Genomic DNA, 21,021 nt, shown 5'->3' with positions numbered 1-21,021 from the left:
AACGGTTTTGTTTGTGATCAGCGCTGTTTGATGAAAAGAGAGGGAAGGGGATTTAACAAACTTTGCACCCTATTTAAGTTGCACTTTAAGGTTTACAGATAATACAGATCCTTATTTAAAATATCAAAATGAGTTAAAAAGGGAAAGAAAATTCTGTTTTAAATAGAGTTGACGTGCCTTGCATTGTTATGCTTTTCCATGCAAACCGTCGAACCAAAAAGGCTTTCCCTTCCCAACGTTTTTTTCCTCCCTCGTCTCCTCCTCCCTCTCTTTACCTCTCCTGTCTTTCCCTCCCCTCACTATTCTTTCATTTGCTCGTTTCCCTCAACCCTCGCTGCTCTTCCCTCCCACAACCACCCTATGCTGCTCCTTGCACCCCTGGCTCACCACTCAGCCAAGCCATCCTCGGTGGGGACGACACTGACATAATATTCCTGCCTCTGCTGTTCCTTAAAAACCTTGCCTAGAGTGGTGCGTCGTCATGTCTTCTGATTTTCTCCTCGTTCTTTTCATTCTTAATGCCAGAAGATCCCTGCAAGAACCAACATCAAATTCCTCCACTTCCTTGATAGGCATTGAAGAATCTCTGCCTCCAGCTTTCATTTCTTCCAATTCTTCACAATTTCTGTCTTTTCCTACAGCTCTTCTGCCAAAATCTTCACCAAACCTCTTCTCGGGTTCCTCTTTCGTTCATACCTCCTCAAGCCTGTCTCCTATTCCTCCTCGTGAACTCTCTTCAATTTCTTCTGCTCCTGCCGTTTCTTCATCCTCCGCTTTGTCCACAATCACTTTGTTTACCTCATCATCCTCACTTCACTCAGATGTATCTCCCGCATCTTCTGGTTCCTCCATTTTATCATCCGTTATTTCCACCGTCTCCTCAAATGATTCATTTGTTTCATCACCTGCTCCTCTTGCCCCCTCTCTTCCCCCAATCTCAAATCCCACCAAAGTTTCCCAAACAATTGTCCAACCGCCCCTCAACATAGTTCTGCTGCTTCCATCAGACACACGGTACCCATTCTCCATTGACCACGTCCTTCCAGCTGTCGAGCTTGCTTCTTCATGGATCCATCATGATCATGGCATCTCAGTTGAACTCAAGCCATTGGACTCTGAATGTGGGAATTCAGCTCTTTTTGCATTGATCGATCAAACGGTCAACAATCATCCAGATGCCATCCTGGGTCCAGTGTGCGAGTACTCGGCCGCTCCCATCGCACGCCTAGCCACACACTGGAAGATACCTGTCCTAACTGCTGGGGCAATGGCCGTGGGCTTTGATGATAAGCAGTCTGAATATGGTTTCCTTACGCGGCTTTTGCCGGGTTACATCCAGCTTGGAAGGGTGTTCGAGCAACTTTTAGAACGTCTCGGTGACAGGTCTGTTGTACTGGCTTACACTGACGACCAGCGAGGAGACAGAACTTGCTACTTTACTGTTGAAGGGATCTTCCAAACCTTTTCAAAACACGGCAAAGAAATCCACCATATCAGACTGCCTGAAGAACCTCATCCAGATCAAGAATGGGCAGACAATGTAGCTGAAGTTGTTGCTCAAGCACCAGGTGAGGGAGCACGGTGATGTTAGAATTCTGTATCACGAGAATTCTGATTTCTTCTAATGATGCTTTGTTTTTTGTTTTTTTGTTTTGTTTTTTTTTCTGTCGACAACAAAATCGAAACATTGTACAAATTGATGGCTATATACATGTTATGGACTGCGATGTGACCAGCAGTGATGTACAAGGTGTATTCTTGTCTATGTGCTCCACAGTTGTCATCCTTTGCGCCCCGGAGATGGTTCTGGAACTTTTCATGCGCACGGCTCAGGAGTTCAATTCAACCAACGATGGTCACATCTTCTTCAGCATCGAGCTCTTCGCCGACAGAGTGCATGGTTTGTCACGTTTCACCCGCACCTCGAGCATGACACCCACTGAGACGTCGCAAAGATCGGAATGATCAATCGGAGTGGTGAACCGGTGGATGATGTGTGCAGGTGACCCACAGCGCTGGGAATCAGAAACGCGCAAGGCCTTGCGATCTCTGTACGTGGTCAGCCTTTGGACGGAGCATTCAGAGCGTGAGAAGTTCGTGAGAGATCTGCAAACTTCGGCCAGTAACGACTCTGGCACACTGGAGTGGGACAAACAGGTGTGACTGGGCTGCGCGTGTGGGTTGGCTGGGTGGAACTATGCGCTGTACTTCTGTTGACCCAAAACTTTTGCACTCTCCTATTGCTAAATTGCTTTGCCTTGGTTTTGGTTGTTATAAGCAAAAACAGGTGTGGTCCAACGCAGAACTCTGGGATTGTCCAGGTGGGTCAGAGGTGGAGTACTCACTCTCGAGCTGTTGCCGATGCAACTTGATTTAACCCTCATGCTGGTGGTGTGCAGGCTGGACGTTACATCAATGAAACAGGCCGTCCTTTGAATATGAGGTTCATCCGGCCATCCCATGGAATAGCATTCGCGAGTGGACGTTGAATACCCCACAAGACCGTTCAAAAAGAGGAGGGCATTGAGTGCCTTGGTCAAATTGCAAATTCCTGCCATATTCAGGAAGTAGCCTACGATGATCTGGTCAGGTTACATTCTGGGCCATAGAAATGTTAGTGACCCAGTGGTAGTCATCCCAGATGCCCCTCAGAGGGGTATGGGAGAAATTATTATAATAAATTAACATTGTGTTCTGGTCGGTCTATTCTTTGACAGGCTGTGACTTTTGCTGCGGGATTCCATGATGCCCTTCTGCTGTATGCCATGGCTGCCAGCCAACCACGTGCCCGCAATAACACAGCTTTCCTAACAAGTGCCTTGTGGAACACCACCTTTCAGGGTATGGGGTGGGGGGTTGGAAGGACGGCATTTTTCTCATGGTTGTTTGTCTTTTTATTTATTTCTTTCTTTTCATACATTCTGACTCTGCTCGTTAAATGGAGATAGGATAGATATATTGGACCTTTCCTATCAGCTGTTCAAAGCCTTTTGCTACCAATCCTTGATTATCTCTCATTCTGTAGCGACGATTTTCATTGTTCCATCTCAATTGTTCGTTTCAATTGCTTGCCTATGACCTGTTGGAATCTGCGTTTGATTCCCACATGATATTGAAACCGTCAGTGGTGCTGCCTTGTCCATTCATTGAAGGATATGTTAAGCAAGCTGCGCCGCCGTCCGTAATCATTTGGATGTAAACGATCAGCTTGATTGTGCCCAACTCCATGAAACTTCGGAAGTGGGGAGAAGTCAAGCTGGTTAGTACTTGGATGGGAGTCCTCGATAGAAGTCTGTCTTGTCGGGTAAGATTTAGTGGCATGCTCGCATGGGAGCTGAATATTCCTGGATTTGTTTTTATGTGGCATCCAAGCTGGCCAAAATCTGTCGTCCTGGCGTAGTGGCAGCACGCGACCATTCTGCATCAAGGGACATGACGACCTTGATCGAAGATGTAGATGCAGTTGTTGTGGAGGATAAAGATCTCATGGGAACGATCGAAGAGTCTTTCATTGTGTACTCGTACCCTGGATAAATTGTCTGCGTCAAAAATAAAGAGGATACATATGCATGTACATATTCTGACGTACCATACTCTTTTTACAGAGCGTCAATGCTGCCGAAGCAGTTTCTTGGCAAGGGTTATACTGGGTAGTTTGCCATTGCCTTCCCAGCAGTAGATCGAGCAGGAATTTGGAATTAAAAAAATTTTTTTTTTTTTTTTTGACACGACATCTTGACATTTTTGTTATTGGTGGCAATCGTAACAATTGTATGAATATGTCTATATTAGAGGTAGTTGTGGGTTTGTAGTGTGGGTTGGTATAATTGTGTATCTTATTTGTTGTGGGATTGAGATGGGAAAATGTCAAAAGATGTCACACAACCCTGATAATAATCCATTGTTAACCACACCCAGATAGGTCTGATTGGCCCTTGGGCAAATGTCTGGTGGCCCCACCCCCATTAGGCTGATTGACAGTCATAGTCCTGCCCACTCCTCTCTTCCCTTCCTCTTGCTTTGCGAAGGAATGCAGAATTGCGTACTTTTTGTGGAATCCTTTCAAGCTATGTAAAGTACAATGAGCACTCAAGCAAGCACTCCAACAAAGCGGTTGATAAAGAACGGCTGGATTAGCAAGCGATTAGCGATCGCCGATCGGTCATGTAAACACCGTGCACCCAGAGACGCCCGGAATGTCAAACAATGTTCGAATTGGCCAAATGAACACTTTTTTTTTTGCCAGCAGTCGGAAAACTGCTGAAGTCGATAAAGGAGTTGATATCTTATAATTCTGCTGAGATCAAGAGATTCTCGAGGTTATGGCATGTACGGAAATGGAATAAAGCCACGAACGCTGGCATCTCCGGGCGTTTATGAACATTACAATATACCCAGCGATTTGTAGCTATGATGATCAGGCATTCGATAATATGAGTGAGTAAAATGAAGAAAAAAAAAAAACTTTTATCGTTAAGAAATCGTTGCAGCCTGTTCCAAGGCAAGGTATTTCTGAGCAGGCCAAAACAAATGGTGAATTGAGCCCCAGCGAGGGACAGCGAGGTGACCAACAATAATGCCTTGATAAAGGATAATTAAATAAGGCCGTTAATTATCTTCAAAAGGGGTGTTTTAATGTACCCCAACACCCAGTTTTCATTCATACACGACCTTTGAGTTCCCTTAATATGCCTCAAAAGTTTGGGGCTGCTAGGTTTCATGGTTTTGGTGTTATGGAGGAGATGGACTGACAGATGGACTTTTAAAATGAAGAGAAGAACGATATATATATATATATATATATATATATATATATATATATATATATATATATATATATATATATATATATATATATATATATATATCGTTCTTCTCTTCATTGTCGGATTATATATATATATATTGTTGCGGATTCCGCCGGTTCGACGGCCCACGCACGACCGCTTATGGCTCAAACGCAGTCGAGCGTCCACCGAAAACCGGAATTGCAGTCGTAGCTTCCGGACAACTCCGGAAACCGCTACGGGTGCCTTAACGCACCATAAATTGCCAATATTCTGTCCACGCGGTTTAGGGTTAATCGCCGAATCTCGATATACCTAATTATCCACGCAGACAGAAGTACCGAGAATTTATACCTCAACGGACCTTGAGCGGGGCGAGCCGTTATCGTGCCCGCCCCGTGCGTGACCCGAGCGGAGATCACCAAGGTCCGTCAGCCCAAATGAACACTTTTATTGGCTTTTACAGCCTGCTAATTTCCCGAGCACGCCATGGAAGTCAATGGGAGGAATGGACGCAACGAGCAGGTTTACATTCAAACAATGGGGCATTTATTTTTAAACAAGCAATCAATGGGGGAAGGGGACATGACACGAGAAAAGCCGACAGCCGATGTATATTCAATTATGTACAGGCATGCACTTAACCATCATTTTTACTTACAAAGACAAGGCGCCACAGAACAGACTTTCATACAAAAACCCAGAAAAGAAATGGGCCCGTGAGCCTTTATTCGAACCCGGAACCTGGATGACCGAAAGCTCGCGAGAGGCCGTGCAGGTTACCTGGCCGCCCCTGGTGACGGCTCGAGCGTCTTCGGGTCTGCGGCCTGTGTTGTCTCTGCCTGGCCCTCGTGTCGCAACGCGCCAGTCGCTTGAGCGGCCGATCGGCTTAATCAGCTGTGCGAGCGGCTTGAGCGGCTGCTTGGTTCTCCTCTGTGGTCCGGCTCTCATCGTGGCCTTTGGTTGGGCCTGGCCAGCAATGCTTTCGGAGGAGTGAATGGGTCCTTGCTCTTTTAGAGTTGATGTTGTTTGTGATGTGTCCACCACCTCAGCGACGTCGCTCGACCGCCTTCAGGGCCGTTCGCCTGGACCACCAAGCTCCGCCGCTGTCCCGTCGACCGTCGACCGTCGTCCCAAGAGCTTCCGACTGGCTCTCCTCGCCCGGACTCCGACGAACTCGCCGGACTCCACCGCAGCTGGCTCAAACTGGCAGGGGACTTCTGGTAAACGCTCTCCACTCCCCCGCGACTGGCCGCTCGACTCTGCTTCTCTTTTGACTGTGTCGAGCTCCACCCTTTTATTGGTCTGGGCGAGCCGCCCCTTGAACTCTCACCCAAGGCCAGGACTCCGCCCACTCTTCTCCTCCGACCTCTCACCCCTCGAAAGCCTCGCTGGAAACCCCATGTTTGACGTCACTGGTTTGTTTCGGGAAAGCCCTCATGTGATCCGAATATGGTAATTGTCTCGCGCCACGGCCGTTCGCCGGGGCGCATATTGATGGTTGGTGCGGAGGTGGCGTTGTTTGTTGTAGGATGAGGAGATGACGGTTGCTGTTGTTTGTTCGCGTTGTTTGTGTAGGACGAGATGACGGTTGCTGTTGTCTGTTCGCGTTGTAGGAGATGATTGTGTTGCCATGTTTTAAAATAAAAGATAGAAAAAGAATAATGGCTACCTCAAAGATTCACAGCCCGGCACACGAACAAATCCCTTTACACATCAGTGGGGATTCTAACCTGAAACACATACTTATCGAAATAACTGATCTCCGGGGAACTTGTATGATGTTTTGTGAATTTCCACAACCGCAACAATATATATGGTGTCCCAAGAACACCTAGCCAACTTTGGTTGTTAATATATTTAGAACCACAAACAATACAACGATACCCCTTTATTTTATATGATACAGAAACTCATAATGTTTTGTGCACACCATCAATACACTTCACTGTGAGCTCTGTTTGTCACGTGCAGGACATCAAGGCAGTACACGAGTCCATGCCATGTTCGGCTCAGCATGTTTGCGTCCACCAGTGCGCATGCAGCCGTGATCCGAGAACGAAGATCCTGCAGGTTCGCCACCTTGGTGTTGTAGACAACATTTTTGGCAAACCACCACAGAAAAAAAAATCAAGAGGGGTTATGTCTGGTGATCATGGGGGCCAGGCGGTTGGTCCGTCTCGGCCAATCCGGTGACATGGAAATTTTTCATTCAAGACGGCTCGACCGACTCAGGCCTAATGAGCGGGAGCGTCCTCTGTTTAAAAATAATATCGGGTTGCAGGTCTTCAATCTGTGGGAAGGAGAATTCTTCCAACATGTTCATGTAAATTGCTGAGGTCAACTGTCGGTTTTGCAAAGAAAAACGGACCCACGAAGTGGTCGAAGAAGGTCACACCACACGTTGGCCTTTGGACTGTCGCGTATGTGTTCATTGACCACGTGGGGGAGTTTTCAAAGCCCCAGATACTCACATTGTACCAGTTGACCTTTCGCGATACATTGAAGCAACCTTCGTCTGTGAACATGACCTTTTTCAGGTAATCTTCATCATCTTCCATGTGACTGAGCATTTCCAAGGCAAACGTCTTGTGTTTGGGTCCGTCATTTGGTTTGAGTTCCTGCTGAATCTGCACCTCATAAGCATAAAGCTTCAGTCTTTTTCTGCAAAGTCCTGTGCACAGTGGTGGTTGGTGGTCCCAGTTCTCTGGATGCGTGTCAGATTGATTTTCTTGGACTTTGTTGAAATGATTCATGCACTCGTTCAACGTCTCCTGTACTTGTGCTTGGTCGACCGGTACTTTTCTGTTTCTCACAACTTCCAGTCTCCTTAAACCCCTTGTACCACTCTCCGATACCAGTCCAAGATGGTGGATTCCTTCCATACCTTGTGTGGAAATTACGCTGAACTTGCGTGGCGGATCTCGTCTCGGTGAATCATTCGACGCACTGAGCTTTCTCCTGTGAAATCGCCTTTTTTTTTTTTTAACATTAAACCACCAGACCTGAAAATAAAGAAAACTTTCTGAGATGCTGTATCATATAAAACAAAGGGTATTGTTGTGTCATTTGTGGTACTAAATGTTAAAAACCAAAGAAAAAGTTTGTGAACCCTTTAGAATTTTCTGTATTTTTGTGTAAATATAAATTTGACCTAAAATGTGATCAGATCTTCATCGAAATCTTAATTATAGATAAAGGGAACCTGATTAAACAAATAGCACAAACAAACTTATTTATTTATTGAACAAATAATCCAACATTCAATTTCTTTGTATTTGAAGAAGTCTGTGAACCTCGAGGTTAATTCGCTCAATTAAAGGGGGGTAATTACAGTCAGGTGTTTCAATCAATGGGATGACAATGAGGAGTGAGTTTGGGTGGCCGTGCCCTATATGAAAAACATAAACTTTGTTCATCACCATCAGTCCGGTCTTCACCACACAGGTTTGTGGAAGCGGGTCCTGCCCCGATCAAAAGAGATTTCTGAGGACCTCAGAAAAAGAGTTGTTGATGTTCATCGGTCTGGAAAGGCTCACAAAACCATTTCTAAAGATGTTTAGCTCCACCAATCCACTGTCAGACGGATAGTTTACAAATAAAGAAAATTCAACACCATTGTTATTCTTTCCAGGAGAGGTCATCCAATGAAAATCACTCCAACAGCAAGGTGTACAATAATCCAGGATATCATAAAGAACCCCAGGGTGGTAACGTCTAAGGATCTGTAGGCCTCTCTTGCATTGGCTAATGTCATTGATCACGAGTCCACCATCAGGAAAACACTGAACAAGAATGGTGTGCATGGGAGGGGATAGCAAGGAGGAAACCACAGCTCTCCAAGAAGAACATTGCTGTCCGTCTTAAGTTTTCCAAAGACAACCTGGATGATCTAGAAGGTTATTGGAAGAATGTTCTGTGAACAGATGAGTCAAAAGTGGAACTTTTTGGCTTAAATGAGAAACGGTATGTTTGGAGAAAACCAAACACTGTGTTCCAACATGAGAACCTCATCCAAACCGTGAAGCATGGTGGACGGAGTATCATGGTTTGGGGCTGTTTTGCTGCCTCAAGACCTGGACGACTTGCCATCATTGATGGAACCATGAATTCTGGATTGTAGCAGCAAGTTCTACAGGAGAATGTCAGGGTATCCGTTCCTTAGCTGAAGCTTAACAGAAAGTGGGTCAATGCATCAAGACAACAACAATCCTAATCACACTAGTAAATCTACAACAGAATGGGTGAAGTAGAAGAGATTTTATTTTTTGGAATGGTCAATCATAGTCCAAACTTTAACACAATTGAAATGTTGTGGCAGAATCCAAAACGAACAGTTCATGTAAGAAATCCCACAAACATCTCCGAGTTGAAGCAGTTCTGTAAGGAGGAATGGGCCCAAATTCCTCCAAGCCGATGTTCAGGACTGATCAAGAGTTACAGGAATCGTTTGGTTGAAGTTATTGCTGCTCAAGCGGGTGCCACCAGTTACTCAATGTGGAGGTTCACAGACTTCTTCCTACAAAGGAATTGAGTGTTGGATCATTTTGCTCAATAAATAAATAAATGAAAAAGTAGATTTTTTTTGTGCTATTTGTTTAATCAGGTTCTCTTTATCTATTATTAGGACTTTGATGAAGATCTGATCACATTTTAGGTCAAATTTAAGCAGAAAAACAGGGAATTCTAAAGGGTTCGCTAACTTTTTCTCACCACTGTGTGTGTATATATATATATATGTATATGTATATATATATATATATATGTATATGTATATATATATATATATATATATATATATATATATATATATATATATATATATATATATATACATGGTGCATTGGTTAGCCTAGCGGGATGTGAGTCGCCGTAACCAACTGTTCGCCTCGGCCCGACACGTATGCGACTTGCCTTTTAACCTGGATGTGAATCTCAAAGCAGGTATAAACCGCCGCCCTGGTGTTTCGCATGCAGGTCGAGGCACCGTCTGTCGGAGGGACGTTAAGCCAGAGGTACCATCTGCAGCAGTGGTCGTTGGTGGTTGTTAAAATCTCACATTGTCTTTCGTGAAGAGAAGGCGAGTCGTCGCCGACACACTGAAGAAATAAATAAATAAAATCCCTACCCAACTCACCTTTCAATCAAATGTCAGGCCTGGCCAACCAGTTCATGAAAGACCCGGACCAGAAATGTTCCCTGACTGATCCCACAAGAAGGTGTAATTGATTGCTGCCATTTAAGGAAGTGGTAGTATTACTAGTAATGTTGTGTTCAGTTAAAAGTGAGGTTCGTTGGCAGAAGATAGAGGTGAGTGTTGGCGTCGACTTTTGTTTCTGCCGTTTTGGTGTTTTTATAAATAATTCATTGGAGGGCAGGCATTTTATATTACATTATCATTAGTTAAAGTAAAATTACATTAAAACTAGCCGGATAGCGGTTTGAGGTTCTCTTGAAAATCCAACATTATTTGAAATGCTTGCGATAGATTGGACAAAATGTAAAAGTGCCCTCTCTCTCAGAGAGAGAGAGAGAGAGAGAGAGAGAGAGAGAGAGAGAGAGAGAGAGAGAGAGAGAGAAAGAGAAAGAGAAAGAGAAAGAGAAAGAGAAAGAGAAAGAGAAAGAGAAAGAGAAAGAGAAAGAGAAAGAGAAAGAGAAAGAGAAACCTCCCTCCAGACCTTTTCACATGAGATGTCTCATGGTGGTATCTAGAGTGTACGAGGTGCAGTGGAACACGAGAAGCAAGCGTGCCAGCATCAACTCCGCTTTATTGCGCGTCCGGAAGTACATCCCTGCCACCCCTAGCGGGCGAGGCATGATATACGAAAACCCAATCACGTGATACAGCACACTCCTCCCCTCGTAAAATGACAAGTCAAATGATGAAAGGACAATCATAACATGACCACCCTAAGCCCATCAACACTCATAATCCTCCAAGTACCGCGGCCGTACCCTGACCCGCTTCGGGCGGGCAGCGCCAGACAGTCCAGGCTCAGACGCCTCCCGGCTCGGTCGAGGTGACACCCTCGCCGGACTTGCGCCATCCGCAATAACAACCGCCCCCGGCCGACCAGCCTGCTCGACGTCCCCGGGTAGGACAGAACCAGGCGAAGACCCCCTGGGCATCGGCACATCCGGCCCTGGTGATACAACGTCTGGCGCCGGCGACATTACAGGTGGGGGTCCCACATCGTTCGGCCCAGGGAGAGGGGTGTGGGGGGGTGACGCTGGACAGCGATCATGCATTTGGTCCACGTGCCGCTTCCACACTTCCCCACCATCAGTCCGCACCATGCAATTCGCCGGCCCCAGTACCACAGAGACCACAGCCGGCACCCATTTGGAACTGTGGAAATAATCATGCACCATTACCCGCTGTCCCACATCGAAGCCGCGCAGCCGTGTCGGACGTGACACCGCCCCACTTCCGGACCCTCCAGGTCGCAGCAAATCCAGTCTGGACCGCAATGCCCATCCATAGAGACGAATGGCAGGCGAATCACCCGTGACAGGATGAATTGCGTTCCTGTAATGGAGCAAAAAGACATCGACCACCGTCTGCACAGGTGCAACACCCCCCCTGCGCAAAGCCCGTTTCAACATCTTAACAAACGACTCAGCCTGCCCATTCGTCTCAGGATGATACGGTGCGGACCTTAGATGTCGAATACCATTTTGGCGCATAAACTCATCAAATACACCTGCGATGAACTGCGGACCGTTATCACAGACCAGGATCTCCGGTAACCCTTTATTAGCAAAGATTGTCCGCAGTTTCTCCACTGTAATGTTTGCTGATGTATGCTGCAATACTACAACCTCCGGCCATTTAGAGAATCCATCGATCACAATCAAAAACATTTTGCCATTAACCGGCCCTGCAAAATCTACATGGACCCTCTGCCAGGCTCTGTCTGGGGTAGGCCATAGTCCCGAAGCTCGACGCGGGTTATCAGCATTTGTTTGGCACGTGGCGCAACGCTTAACCAACTGCTCAATGTCTTTGTCCAACCCCGTCCACCACAACAGGCTACGAGCAAGACACTTGGTCTTCACAACGCCAAGGTGACTGACATGCAGTTCTTCCAAACACCGCTGCCTGAACTTCGGTGGAATCACCGTCCTCATTCCCCACATAACGCACCGTTGGACCAACGACAGCTCCGATGCGCATGACGTGAAAGGTTGAAATGCCGGTGTCGATCATGCCGGAGGCAGATCGCTCCAATTCCCCGTAGAAATCGCCTGGACGACACGGGCGAGCACCGGATCACGAGCTGATTCCACCGCGACCTGTCTGGCCGAGACCGGCCAGCTTTGGACCTGGCCCAGCGCGAACACATCGACCCGGTCGACCAACTCAGACACAGCTGGACCCTCCGCACACGGCAAGCGTGAGCGCCCGTCGCAGTTAGCATGCTTCTCGGTGCTTCGGAACTGAATATCATAATCATAAGCACCAAGAAACAGACACCACCGCTGTATTCGCGCGGCCGCTACCACCGGCACCCCACGTTCAGGTCTCAGGATGAACTAAAGCGGTTTGTGATCCGTCTGCAAAGTGAAATGCCGCCCCAGCAGGTATTGATGAAACCTTTGCACACCCCAGACGAGGCTGAGAGCCTCGTGCTCGATCTGGGCATATCCCCGCTCTGCTGCGGACAGGGTCCGGGATGCAAAACAAACAGGCCGCTCGGAACCATCGTCCATCCTGTGGGAGAGCACTGCCCCGATGCCATATGCAGAGCTGTTGCTTGCCAATAGGAGCAGACGCGCAGGCTCGTAGTGCACGAGGAACGTATCCTCTTTGAGCATCCGCTTGACGCGGTCGAACGACGCCTGGTGTGCAGGCCCCCAAGCCCAGCGCTCGTCCTTCCTGTGCAACCGTGTTAACGGCGCAAGGTGTGAGCTGAGCCCTCGCACGAACCTTTGGTAATACTGGGCCATACCAATGAATGAGCACAGCTGCATCTTGTCGCGAGGCGGTGGCATGTGCTGAATCGCCTCCACCTTCCGAGGACCTTTCAACAGCCCCTCCGGCGTGATGATGTGCCCGAGGTATTCCAAGCGCTACTTGAAGAACGTGCACTTGTCCCTGTTCAAGCGCAGGCCGCACGCTTCTAGCTTTGTCAGCACTTGGGTAATGTTCGCAAGGTGCTCGTCCGCCGTTTTCCCCGCAATGAGCACATCGTCCAGGTAGGTCTGAGCGGGTAGGCCAATGCAAACCTGATCCATGGCTTTCTGCCACAAGGCTGGGGCCGAAGCAACCCTAAAACAGTCGGGTATATCGATAGAGTCCTTGACACGTGTTGATTGTCAAAAGCTCGCAACTCCCGGGATCCATCGCCAGGTGAAAATATGCATCACGCAGGTCTCGCTTCGTGAAGTATTGACTCCCCGCCAATCGCGCATATATTTCATCAATTGACGGCAGTGGATATTGCTCCACGCTGAGCCCCGGGTTAACCGTGGAATTGAAGTCCCCGCACAATCGGACGTCTCCATTCCGTTTCAGCACCATGACAACTGGGGTGGCCCAATCTGAGTACGACACCCGTTCGATCACTCCACAGGCCTCCAGCCTATCCAGTTCACCCTTGACCTTGTCCCGCAGGGCATACGGCACCGGACGCGGTTTACAAAAACGAGGAACCACCCCCTCCTTCAGGAAGAGTTTTGCCTCCATGCCCTTGAGTTTCCCAAGGTCGTCGCAAAACAAACCTTGATGTCTTTGAAGAATTTTCTCCAACTGATCCTCTCACCGGCTAGGCACGGGTTGCACAAGGTGAACTGCGGCCCAGTCTAGCCTGATGCGGGCCAGCCAATCTCGGCCGAGGAGAGACGGTCCCCTCCCCCGCACGACGTACACCCGAAGTGTGGCGACCTGGCCTTGGTACCGTACAGAAACGTCTGCCATCCCGGCTGGCACCCTAAGCGGGTGACATCCGACTGGCGGGTGTACGTGAACAGTGTGAGATTGGACCTGATAAGCTTCAGGCCGTTGAGTCTACATGCGGTCTGTTCGCCTATGATCGACACAGCCGCTCCCGTATCAACCTGGAACGTGATCGGCGTTTTGTTCACTTCGACTTCCACCGTCATCGGGCGCGCCGCCGCCGGGCCAATTGAAAACAGGCCCATCAACGGCCGCCGGTTCCGCCCCGGGTCGCCTCGCACATCGCCGTCCATGACCCTAACGGTGACCGGCGCCCCACGGCACACACGCTTCAGATGACTCACCTTGTGACAATTTAAACACACGGTGCCTTTATACGGGCACGCACGGCGCAGGTGCCGACCTCCGCATCCCAAACACGTCTGCGGGGTCACCTCGCCGCACGTGCGGCCGCGAGGCGACGTCCGACCCGCACCGAAGGTCGTGCGTGCGTCCTGGGGTGCTCGCGACCCCGCGTGGCCGGTGAGGGCCCGAACATCCCCGTGAGTCTGCTCGACCGCTGTAGCCGTGCTGACTGCCGAGTCGAATGTAATGGCTTCACCCTTCAGCCGTAGAACCGCCGAAACCATCTTCTCATCTTGTAAACCAGCGATTAAAATGATCTCTGAGCCAAGCTGGATGCTCCCCCGCCGTGAACTTGCATGCCACGGAAGAATGCTTAATCCGCGCCACAAAATCAGCGACGCGCTCCTCTGCCCCTTTCGAGAGGCGATCGAACTGGTATCGAGCGAGCTGTAATGACTTCTCCGGCGCCATGTGTGCTTTCATCTTCTCCACAATGTCCCGAAACGCCAGCCCGTCATCACGGGGCCTGTCCGGCGCCACCAAATCACTCAGTAGTCGATAATGCTCCGCCGAAAGCGAAGCGAGCAAGATCGACTTCTGTTTGCTCTCGTCGCCCACATCATTCACGTGGAAATAGCATCCCAATTGCTCCGAAAACAATTCGAAGTTGTCTCCGACGAAAACGGGCACATGTCCGTTTTCATCCCATCCTCGTCACCAACTAGAGTGTACGAGGTGCAGTGGAACATAAGAAGCAAGCGTGCCTGCATCAACTCCGCTTTATTGCGCGTCCGGAAGTACATCCCTGCCACCCCTAGCGGGCGAGGCATGATATACGAAAACCCAATCACGTGATACAGCACAGTATCAATCAGCAATGGTGGATCCAGGGGGGGGGTTCACCGGATGCACGTGAACCCTCCACTCCCTCCCCTCCGCCCTTACGTTTCTACGTTTCTAAAACCCTGAAAATGGGGTTTTCCCCATGGGTGCAATTCACCCAGTGTTTCCCTCTAATTTCTCCCCGTGGGTGTCCCCCAGAGTCCCCCCCCACCCCCCAGAGCACATCCTCAGAGTGTGGGTTAGGGTTAGGTATAATAGACCAGATTCTCTCAGCGAGATAGCCTTGCGAGTAGAGGAGGCCGATGGGTCTCGTGGTTGCTGCAGGTTGATCGGCATCTCAAGGCGATGGGGTTGTGCCAGGTATCTTCCTGGGAGATGGCCAGACTGGAGGCCCCTGGAGTACCGGCGGAAAGTGGACGCAGCGATGCGCTGCTCAGGTGCATGCTCCCATTCCTGACTTGACCTGATGATAGACCAATCGACCGTGTCTCGCATGCTTTGCATCGACGATTACATTTCAGTACGTTGTATGGATTTTTTTTTCTTCAAAAAACACATTATTATTTCAATGTAGACCATACAATATGTTATCTCATCATTTGCCAATCAATGGAGCGAATTCCAACAATTATCAATGGAGCAAACTCAGTATGAGAACATCAAAAGAAATGCTCATTATTATCTCCACCACCGAAGGTGAAGGAGGTTATGTTTTCACCCCTTTCTGTCTGTCTGTCTATCTGTCTGTGTGCAGGATATTTCAAAAAGTTGTGGACGGGTCCTGATGAAATTTTGTGGATAGGTTGGGTGTGTGACGAGGACGAACTGATTAGATTTTGATGAAGATCTGGATCCGGATCTGGATACGAGAATTATTTAATTTTAAAAGTGATTCTTCACCAGTGAGAGATAGGGCCAAAAACGATATGTAGCATGATCTTTCAACCATGTATTGGGCCCCGATACATTCTCATGGATCAGGCATTGCATAGCGGAGGTATGCGCTCTACCGAGTGCCCTTCTAGTTATCAGTGTATTAATGGAGTGTGAACGAACAGCAAACCGATGAGAAAACTTCAACAGATATAAACAAACGTAAACAAGGCAATCTAAACACAAGTATTGCTTCACAATCACCAACATTGTGAGAATCCCGCAGCGGATCGAGAATACGAAAAAAAAACATCACCTTATTTCTCCTTCTCCTTCTCCTTCTCCTTCTCCTTCTCCTTCTCCTTCTCTCAACATCCAGCCTGTACACCTCTGCAGCTACAAACATACCACCTGCACTCTTACAGTCAGTCAACTTTAACCAGTAACCTTCACCCTTTCTCTTATAATGTCTCCCAAAACTTACCTATTTCAATGATAATCCTTCAAAACCCTCTAAAGGCCCTTTATCTTATTTGTTTCCTTAAATGAGGGAGACAAAAGTATATTTATAGGTGTACATCTTCTTAAGGCCTTAAAGAAGATGAAGATCTACACCTATAAATGATGGTGATCCTTACTGAATTTTTGAAATTGTACCCACTTGCTTGTCCTTGTATTTATCCACCATCTACAGGTGCACTGGGATCGGTCACAATAGATTCTAATGGAGATCGAGAGGGTGACTTTTGCATCATGAAGATGAGCGATACCGTTGGGATATACCAGGTACTTGCACGACCCATGACCCTGACCATTAAAAAGAATCTCAGTGCATGGGAGGGTTCACAAGAGGAGGTAAATTGTTTCGCTTGACCTTGTAGGATTCTCAATTTAAGGAGCCATCGATTTATTGTATGCATTCTGCCTCAATGTGCACACCCAATAAGCTGAGACAAAAAAACCACCCCATCCAACTGCTTCAACCCCTCATGCATACCTAATAAGTAGATGGGCCTGAATGCAATGCTTTTCACAGGTGGTTGCGAAATTTTGCGGAGCTCTGCGAGATTTCGAAAGCACTCCGACAGCTCTACCGTGGCCCGATGATTTTTCATACGATTGGAGCCAACAGGATGTTGAGAATCGGGTGGGGTGTCCAACCGTCCCAGAAGAGGATGAACACGATCAAAGAAAAGCACACCAGGGAGGTAAGTTTCTACTTTGAGCACGTAGCGCAGAGTTGAGCAATACGCGACTTTCAAAATGACATAATCTGTTTCAGAATGCTCGTGCACATGCGCAGAAACCCTTAGAAACGGTGGTGTTCGGAGCACCATAAAGTATGTCGTGTGTGAGATAAGGATTGTTACCTAAAATAGCTCACAAAGCTTCTAAAAGAAAACAAAAGTATTGGAAAAGTACCTGAGAGTACAGACTGTCCTTCTGCACAATTGAAGACTTGGAGAATTTTATCAGCTCGCAGAATGGGCAACGACTCGTACTGCAAACTCGTTGGCAAATTGTAGGTAGTCTCATCCCAAGAGTGGATGCGCACTTGCGGTATCAGTCTGGCAGTCGAACGAAGTTGAAATCATTCCAAACAGGAAACTTACTGGTTTGGGGATGTCATGAAGGACAAACAACAGGCACAAATAACTCATGTGACGTGTTAGATAAGGTGGCGTAAAAGATGCTGCATCATCAGCGGTAAACTTCCCATTCACTGTTTTCTTTTTGTTGTTTTTTTATACAGCTTTTAAAACTTTTATTTAATTTCTAATGAATATGCCTTAATGGTTATGGTGGTGGGCTTTGGATCAAAGGGTCCTGAGTTCTAAATCCCGCTCAGCTGTTGAATTAATACCAGGTGGGGTTGACTCAGCCTGTCATCCTTCCGAGGTCAGCAAAATGAGTGCCAGCTTGCTGGTATCCTGTGTCGGAGTGGCGACCCGTCCAGGATTGTGCCCAATAGCCAAGGAGACTGCTTAGGCAGCACCAACGTTCTGGACAGAGTATGGTCCTTATCTCCTCTCCTCCTATTGAATGATATATTTGAACAATGTGGAATAAAACTTGCCTTAAATGCACTTCAAAAAAACCTTTAGGTTAACAATACTTGGGCAAAATTTTACACCGTCTCGACCAATCAAATTTTCCACGTGCTCCGAGGGTGGAGTAAGAGCGAGATTCAGACAAAATGGCAGCGTCTAGCGATGCAACCACAGAGTTGACTTGATCCAACAACACCCTCTTTATGAGTGTATATATTTCTGAAAAATTGTTCCAGAATTGTCAGTTTCTCTGAGAAGAGTTGGCGGAAGGTTTAGCTCTGGGGTGTTCCATTTGACCCATCGGCTTCATATGGTTGCCATTGAGCATGTTGTTCAAAATTGACAAACGAAGTTAATATAGATCGCGCTCAGAAATGTAAAGTGAGAGTTGTAAAGACCGTTCCCATGTCCTTTTTCTCAAGATTGCGTGGGGTATCGTGTTCTATGAACTTTGGAGTTACCTCCTCCACCGAAGGTGGACGGAGGTTTTGTTTTCATCCCTGTTTGTCTATCTGTCTGCAAGTAGGATATATCAAAAAGTTTGTGGTCAGATTTGGACAACACTTGGTGGACAGGTACAGGTTGGGTGTGTGACGAGGACGAATTGATGCGATTTTGGTGAAGAAATTTTTTTTTTTTAATGATTCTTCACCTTTGAGAGACGGGGCCAAAACAATACATAGCACAATATCTCAAAGTTATGGACGGGTTATTACAAAACTTGGTGGTGGATGAATTGAGTTGGTGACAAGAACAAGATGATTCGATTTGGGTTCAGGTTTGGATCCAAAACAAACTGCTCAGCCTGGTGGAGGGATGCGCTCTACCGAGTGACGTTATATAGTTTTATCTTTGTTGGTTTGGCATTATAATATAATGAAGCTTTGGTCGAAGTGTGGTGTTGAGACTGTTACAGTGTGAAGACAACAAATCATGTTGCGGGTTTGCTGATTAGCGACAGATTTAGCGTTCGACAACTAAATTAAACAATTAACAGTACACGCCGTCCTCATCGCATCACGTTCTACGCTAATACTCGCAACTGCAGAATTGTCATCAAAAATGTGCTGCTCCTTTAGTGTCTGGACTTGATGTTCAGAAGTGGAAATGAGGGTTATCAAAGGATGGAGTTGTAAATTGTTATCTACACTATAAGAGAGATGTTTGTCTGTCTGTCTTTATGTCGCCATTTTTCTCAGAGATGGCCGAAAGGATCTTTGTCAAACTTTCATAGACTATAGTTCCGACTCAAACATAAATATACTCGAAATTCAAGAAGTAGGCATTCTTTGCCAAAATCTGGCAACCACTTTTTATAAAGGATTTTGACCTGCTGAATCCAGTGACCCTGGTTGCCAAACTCCCTGACCTCATTTTTTTATTTCCAAAATGGCTGATTTTGAGATGGCCGCCACATAAAAAAGAGCATTTTTAAAACATCACATAATTTTTGAACCAAGGTAGAGCTCGAAAGACAATTGTTGTGTTTGCATAGTCGCATGATACACCAGCAGATCACAGGTCATGTGACCTGTCTCGCCGGGGATGGAGATTCTGCCATGTTGGCTGCAATACACGAGTCGTGTTATCCCGGTCCCTTGTGTTCGTGTGGTCTATCTGTCAGGATGCGACGTTTTGGCGACGAGGATGGGATAATCTGTGAAATGCTTGCTGTCCACCGATTCGCTCAGAATATAAACTTTTGCTCCAATATCTATAATGAGTGTCATTGGGGTCTCGGCCAGTTGAACACAGTAGGTTTTGAACGGTATTGTTGTTCTGTTTTGAGTTAATGGAGAAAATGAGTTTCTGGCTTCCAAATCATCAATCTGTTTTGACGCGTCCTTTCCCCATAGATTTACATATTTTGCCAAAGTGATTTAATCTTGAGCTAACTCTGCAGATCTGTCCGATGGCAGGATGCTTTGCACTCCCGTTTTGTTTGACGTACATCCGCAGTCCCGCAAACTGGACTATTGGACTGGGCCTGAGCTTGTTCGTGTGATTTAAATCTCCCCCTAAAAAAAAATTCATACTGTCCTTCATTTCTGACCGTCTGGGCATTTTCCGTAGCATACTGTGGACTTGCATGAGCACCTGTGTTTTCAGTTGTCTGTATGGATTTACACTCATTAATAGCTTGCTCCATCTGAGTGGCTAATGTACAAGCTCTCTCTAATATCAGTGCCTCTGTATCCATAAAAAGATGCTAACGTACTCTTATCTGGGAATCGATGCTTTCTCTATTAACTGATCGCGAATGAATTCATTCATGAGAGCTCCAAAGTTCCACGTAGTTACGAGTTCATGTAACACCACAATCATTTTCAGACATCGCATGACTTTTGAACCGGTAGGACTAGAAAGACAATCTTTGGGTCTCGTCATATTGATTTTGGCATTCCAAATCGATTATAATGGCTGTTTGGATGATCTGAGATCAAGATCATCACGGAAATCAACATGGCGGCGATCGCCGCAAGCAAATTAAATGAAAATCTCATCAAGCTAAAGATTAAGATTCTTGCAGCCTGGTGCTGATATCTGGTGTACATTGATTTACTTGTAATGCCGTCAAGCTCGCAATCATCTAATATTTTTAATGCAATTTATTATTTATTTTTTTCAGGCCAGAGAGCAGAGCAGAGCAGAAAAGAGACGGCAGTAAGATTGGGTGAAGTTGGAGTGACCCCAAACCAAGTCATGGAGCCGTGCGCAAGCTTAGATTCATGTGCCGCAACATCAAGTAAACAGTCTTCTGAAATTAAATATGGCTCTTGTATTATATGCCAACATGCTAAAGGTGACAAAATAAAGACTGGGGATCAACGGTCTGAAATGGCTTCAAGAGGCAGCACAACAAAGATGGAAGCACCACGATTCTGAGAATCAAGATAGAATTGATAGATTGCTCACACTCCATTATCAAAAGTGATATGCAGCATCACCAACAATGTTATATTTCATTTACTAGTCGTCCACACATTGAGAGATTGGGAGAGATTAAACCAACCGATCCTTTTCAGCCATCAGATGAATCGGCATGCTCAGCTCAGGAGTCAGCATGGCTCATTCGGAGGTCTCATATAAAATCCGTTGATTGGTCATTGTGCATATATTGTCAAAAGAAAGGTGGGGATGAACATCAAGTTCAAGCAACATCAATGAATGCTGCAGTTATGGGTACTGGTGCATGCAACTATGCTCTGACTGTTCGATTACC

General features: G+C 46.8%; 1 protein-coding gene across 1 annotated transcript in view; it reads left to right on the top strand.

Moving 5' to 3' along the window:
* Nucleotides 1–297: 297 nt before the first annotated feature.
* The window catches only part of LOC147020958 (atrial natriuretic peptide receptor 3-like), a 32,735-nt gene continuing 12,011 nt past the window's right edge, over nucleotides 298–21,021 (top strand). Inside the window, exons 1-6 of the mRNA XM_085890684.1 lie at nucleotides 298–1,568; nucleotides 1,778–1,900; nucleotides 2,003–2,157; nucleotides 2,718–2,841; nucleotides 16,442–16,533; nucleotides 16,784–16,955. Coding sequence (XP_085746810.1) covers nucleotides 482–1,568; nucleotides 1,778–1,900; nucleotides 2,003–2,157; nucleotides 2,718–2,841; nucleotides 16,442–16,533; nucleotides 16,784–16,955 — 1,753 coding nt within the window. The 5' untranslated portion in view covers nucleotides 298–481. The remainder of the gene's footprint in view (nucleotides 1,569–1,777; nucleotides 1,901–2,002; nucleotides 2,158–2,717; nucleotides 2,842–16,441; nucleotides 16,534–16,783; nucleotides 16,956–21,021) is intronic.

Source organism: Eptatretus burgeri, chromosome 8, assembly GCF_056783735.1.
Source record: "Eptatretus burgeri isolate ZD-2024b chromosome 8, Ebu_testis_v1, whole genome shotgun sequence".
Lineage (NCBI taxonomy): Eukaryota > Metazoa > Chordata > Myxini > Myxiniformes > Myxinidae > Eptatretus > Eptatretus burgeri.
This window is presented reverse-complemented; position numbering and strand designations above follow the sequence as displayed.